This window comes from Acomys minous (genome assembly GCF_964271855.1).
Source record: "Acomys minous genome assembly, chromosome: 7".
Classification (NCBI taxonomy): domain Eukaryota; kingdom Metazoa; phylum Chordata; class Mammalia; order Rodentia; family Muridae; genus Acomys; species Acomys minous.
The window spans coordinates 117,804,031-117,810,030 of NC_140488.1; the positions used below are offsets into that span (position 1 = coordinate 117,804,031).

General features: G+C 37.0%; 1 protein-coding gene across 1 annotated transcript in view; it reads left to right on the plus strand.

The window, feature by feature from the left end:
• The window catches only part of RP2 (RP2 activator of ARL3 GTPase), a 28,146-nt gene extending 22,635 nt beyond the window's left edge, over positions 1-5,511 (plus strand). The window contains exons 4-5 of the mRNA XM_084789321.1: positions 2,532-2,617; positions 2,896-5,511. Coding sequence (XP_084645447.1) covers positions 2,532-2,617; positions 2,896-2,979 — 170 coding nt within the window. The 3' untranslated portion in view covers positions 2,980-5,511. The remainder of the gene's footprint in view (positions 1-2,531; positions 2,618-2,895) is intronic.
• The last annotated feature ends 489 nt before the right edge of the window (positions 5,512-6,000 follow it).

A 6,000-nucleotide genomic window follows, 5' to 3' on the forward strand; every position in this document is an offset into this window, starting at 1 on the left:
GCTTTTCCCCCCCATATTTACTTTTGGCTTTGAGATGCTGACATGTGAAGGAGAGATCAACATGTTTTTTGTTTAGATCCCAAGTGTGGGATGAGAAACAGACTTGTGAGAGAGAGCAGGTGATATTTATCCCCTTAGAAGTTGAAGCAGCTTGGTTGTTACCAGCTGAAACACATCATTGAACAGATTCTAGGAGGAGATATAAATGTGAGCCAAAACCAGGTGGCGGGGCATCTTTGGAGACTTGGGATTGTTTGGCTGTTCATTGCTCCACTGACATGCTTTCCAGTGTTGAGTTATATGGAAGGGTACATTGAGAGAATTTTCACCTCATCCATGCTACTTGACCCCTTCTTTCTTCCAAAAGGTAAACATTAGAAGAAGGGGGTTGATATTTACCTTTTTACATCACAACCAAGCTACCTTTAGAATTATTCTCCCTTGTAAGGTTTCATTTGATACCCTTTTTTTTTTTTAGTGATTCATCTTATTTTATGTACATTGATATTTTTCCTGCTTGTATGTGTAAGGGTGCTGAAACCCCTGGACCTGGAGTTAACAGACAGTTGTGAGCTGCCATATGGGTTCAGGGTCCTTTGGAACAGGTCCTTTGGAAGAACAGCTAGTGCTCTTAACCGCTGAGCCATCTCTCCAGCCCCTTCAATACCCTCTTCTTACAACCCACAGAGTCTTTTTGCCTAGAGCAAGAAAATATAACCAGTTACCTTTTCTGTTACTCAGTATCTATCACAATCTGTAGCCCCTGTGGTGCTGTGAATTCAGAGTTTGGCTTGTTCTTTAGGTCAGAGTGCACTGTTGACTGCCATATTGCTTGCCTTTGTTGTATGTTTTCTGTACTAAATTGCAGCCCGCCGGCCCCCCCCCCCGTTATTTTAGTGCCAATTATAATGAGATCTTCCTCATTCTTGTCCTTTGTTCAGGACACATGATTACATTAAACTTAGCATTTCATATTTGTTCATATTAGTATCTCATACTTAGTACTACATTATTCTCTATTGCTTTATGTTTGTTTAATCAGTTTATACCTGTTCTCAAGACACATTTGTAAACCCCTGGAGGTCACAACTTCTCCGTCATCAGAGGAAAGAAAAAGCTGATCTGTTAGGAATATAGTGATAGCTGAATGAATGAACGTTAACTGAATTCAAATGCACGTTCTGTTGGTCTGATTGGCCTTGGCCATGCTTGCCAACAAATTTGTGTTATAGTCCAGGTTACCAAAGATTAAATCATGAATCTTTACCCCAAAATGTAAGTCACGGGGGGGGGGGGGGGGTTAAAAGTACTCAAATTAATGGATGAAAAGGAAGCACAAATATTTCTATTCAGAGGATTAAAAATAAAGGCTTGATGATTGCTTTTAGAATGTAGCTTTAAGATACACTCAAGGAAAATCTTTGCAAGGAGGTGTTGCTTTGGTGTCTGGCCTCGATTCCCTTTCGGTTTAGTTCCATCATTGGTAGCTAGAACTTGGCTGGTGAGTAGGGGAGCTGGAAAGAAGGCTGGCTGCCTGGCAAGACTTGTTTATGTTGACTTGGATTTTTTTTTATCTTGTTTGGTCTTTTGCCCACTATTCTTTGTACTGCTAGGTGAGTGGAGATTCTTTGGTTTTGTGTGTTTAAGTCCTGTTTTAAAAAGAATACAAACCAGACAATTTGTAACAGTTAAAAATATGACACTAAAGGGGCTGGAGAGAGAGATGGCTCAGTAGTTAAGGATGCTTGCTTGCAAAGGACTGGAATTTAGATACCAGCACCCAAATCTGGCAGCTCAAAACAAACTGTAACTCCAGCTGCAGGGAATCCAGTGACCTCTTCTGGCCTACCACAAGGCACCTGCACTCCACATGTTCATACCCACACACATGCATAACCTTTAAAGATGTCACACAAGTCCTATAATAGTATTGGAGCTGCTCATCATAGGATGAGACTTGGTGTTTTATGATAGAGATGGGGGGGGTAGGGGCTGAAGTTACCCCCTCTTCCCCCTCCTGATGAAGATACTGGAGATTTCTTAGGGAAGAATCCAAAACTGAATGCTGGGTGTAATGCATACCTGTAATCCCAGTACTCAGAAGGCAGAAGCAGGAAGATGAGGAAAAGTTAAAGACAGCCTGGTCTACATAGTACATTCCTAGGCTACCCAGGGCTTTGTAGGGAGCCTGTGTCAAAAGTCTAAAACAACACAACACAAGGAGTTTTGGGTTTGGGTTTTTTTTGTTTGTTTGTTTTTGTTGTTGGTTTTGTTTTGTTTTTGGGTTTTGGTATTTCTTTTTTTTTTTTTTTAAGGGTTTTGGTTTTTCAAGACAGGGTCTCTCTGTATAGCCCTGGCTGTCCTGGACTCATTTTGTAGACCAGGCTGGCCTCGAACTCGTAGAGATCCCGCCTGCCTCTGGCTCCCGAGTGCTGGGATTAAAGGAGTGTGCCACCATGCCCAGCATAAGGATCAGTTTCATAATACATTTGTATTCATGCTATGAAAACAATTCTTGGGATGCCTTTCAGGTCCTGTGATTGCCCTGGAATTTAATGGAGATGGTGCTGTAGAAGGATGCCACCTTATTGTAAACAAGATGTTCAACGGGACAAAGGTATTAGATCTTATTGACTGTACCTCAATGCAACTTTCCATTTTACCTCCTTTTCCTTACCACCAAATAGTACTTGTATCTGTGCTATATCCTTTAACTGGTAGGCTGACGACCATCTGTAACTCCACAGGACCCACCACCCTCTTCTAGCTAACCTCAGAGGAAACAACTTTTGAAAAAATAAAACCCCAAGTTTGTGACTTTGTTCGGTGAAGATATAGCTTTTGACATTTAAGGGCTACAGAACTAATCCTTTGTTTGTCTTGCTTTTGAAATAGATGTTTGTATCAGAGAAGAAGGAGACAGCATCTGGAGATGTTGACAGCTTCTATAACTTTGCTGAGATACAGATGGGAATATGAAGTGAACGGTGGTATTAAGCCCTTTCCAACCTCTATATAGAGAGTTTGATAATATACTTAATGTATATTAGTCATCTAGCATTAGTAATTTTTCTAAAGCTAAAATTGTTAAAGGCTATTTTTTTAAAAGAACTTTGAATACCATATGATTTACTTGAGAACCTGAAATAGTTCATTTAAATTAATTAGCTTTAATCATCGTATAAACTATTGAACCTCCTACAGTAAGCTTGCAGTTTTATTTCTTTTCATATAATACTCTTATTAGAAAATAGAAGTGGATACCAGTTCATGATTTTAATACTAATTAGAAGCTCTTTCAAAGCCGGGTGGTGGCGGCGCATGCTGTTAATCCCAGCACTTGGGAGGCAGAAGCAGGCAGATCTCTGTTGAATTTGAGGCCAGCCAGGTCTACAAAGGAAGTCCAGGATAGGCTAGGGCTACACAAAGAAACCCTGTCTCAAAAAACTGGAAAAAAAGGATCTTTTTTTTTTTTTTTTTTTTTTTTTTACTTATTTTCTCTTTTAATTTAGAGGAGTTTATTACTAGGTGATAAATAAACCTATGCACTTTTTTCAAAAATACATATCCAGTTAGATCATGTCAATCCTGCATTATATGACTAATCAGATTTTGTACATGGAGTTGACTATTTTGTAAATTGAATTTTTTTTTTAAAGAAATGGGTATGTGAAATCTAAGGGTGGTGCTGCCATCTGTACTCCCAGGCTTCTTGGGATGCTGAAATGGAAAAATCACTTGAGCTCAGGAGTTCAAGGCCAGCCTTGGCAGCATAGTGAGACTCTATTTCAAAAGAAAGAAAAAACTAAGATAGTCAATAACCAGCTTTGCAAATACTTCTAACTGATGCTGGCATTGCTGTTTTAAGGACTGCTTCTGAAGTAGTATGGCTGTTTTTTTAAATACAGTTGCTACCAGACGATTCTTGTTTTCTAGTAAGAAAAAGTATATGGCAACATTAAACTCTAGAACACCAATCAGCAGATTTGACAGAGGTGATTGCTGTCTGAAAGCTCTTATGACTTATCAAGAGACCTAGAGCAAAACTTGTGACTTTTAGGTAAAGAACACTTAGGTATGAGGATAAGCTACACAGCTTAGTCAAAATCTCCATACACTGAGCCAGGTGTATGAGCCTTTAATCCCAGAACTCAGGGAGGCAGAGGCAGGCAGATCGCTGTGAGTTCGAGGCCAGCCTGGTCTACAAAGCTGTCATAGACAGAGAAAGCCTGTCTCAGAAAAAAACAAAACTTTTTTTTTTTATTCATGCCAACTAATGTTCAAGTATGATAAAAAGTTTTGATTACTTAAAATCATTATTTCTCCAATCCATTTAATCATAGTAAATTTCCTGGAGGCATGAGAATTGTTCAGAAATACACATTGATGGGTCCAGGCTAAAGATGCACAGATTCAGTGCTTTAGGGTGTGTTGTCGTCAAAGGTATTGCTAGGTTGATCTTCTGACATTTGCCAGCTAATGGGAACAGCTTTCATAGGCCCATTTAAAGGGATCTGAAACTCTATTTTTATAAAGCTGAGATTGAAAATGGTCACTTGTAATATTTCCTTTCATGATTGTTACTAAATGTGTATTTTCATGTTTAAAGTGGTTTTGGATATTTTCAGGCCAACTTATAACTACCATGTTGAATTGTTACTGTGTAGAAATAATACTTTTTAAAATTAATAATATTGAGCATCTACACTGTGCCTAGCCTTGTGCTGACTCAGCATTCCAACATTTCTGTTATAAGAGCATCATGTTCTACAAAGTGAATATGATCTTATAAGGTGCAAATAAAAACTGCTGGCAGGTATAATAGAATTTCGATTGTAATTTACAAATGATCTTTGCAAATAGTGGTCAAAAAGCATTAACGTTTCCCTTAGCTAAGCTAAATTAAATGCATTCTTTTCTGTCTATTATATTACTAAATGCCATTCACATTTAAAATAATTTCAATACTTGGGGTTTTTTTTCAGAACTAAAATGCAATGTTATACAAAGCTATACATTGACTTTTGTATCTTATCTATGGCATTGTGTAAAAACTCAGGAAAATAATAATGTAAAGAAGACATTAAGTTTTTCCCACCAAATTTAGTATGTTTACCAAAGCCTGAAAATTTCTATTCAGCTAGATAAAAACTTTTACTGATGTTGGATATTTACTGACATTAAAAACTGTCAGCTGTCTATTGAATATTGGAAACATTTTTAAAATAAGTAGTTCTGTGCTAGTTGTTTCTGCAACTCTAAACTTTGATAGTAATCATGATATACTAATTATATATGATTTTTGAATAGCTTTTAAATTCCTGAAAAATTAATAGCAATGGAAAGTGATTTTTATTCTAATTTGCTTAAATATCTTATTAGTTTACTTCTCTTGCATTAATAGTACTGCTCTATTTCTTTTGTGTCTGTATATTTATATGTAGCTTTTATATGTAAATTTATCCAGTGTTTATAAAATGTGCTTTGCAATAAAAGTTAAAATTAAAATGGCTTAACACTAATTTTTTGAAGAGTACTTCTGTATTTACTCATACATATACCAAAATTTGGTACAATTTCTATTTTGCTTTTGGGTGTTTTGTTATACAATTTTTAATTTTAAAAACAAAATCAAGTGGTCTAATCTATGTCTCACACTAATGACAAATGAACTGCATGCTGGGTGCATATGCGTTTGATGTGTATATATATGCATGTGTAGATAAACAAGAATACTTTGAAAAAATGAAACGTAACATTTTAATATAAGGAATTTCCAGCACAGTGTTTTCTTTGCTAAAATAAGTCACATTTTATTATGGCTGAATATTTGCTAAGATTAGGCATCTTTTTCCTCTTCCGTATTTTAAAAAGGCTAGCTGTAGCATTTACAGTTGTCATCTCAGCACTTGGGAATTCAAGGCCAGCCTAGGTTACATATTGAGTTCCAGGCCAGCCTGTCACTCACACACACACACACACACACACACACACACACAT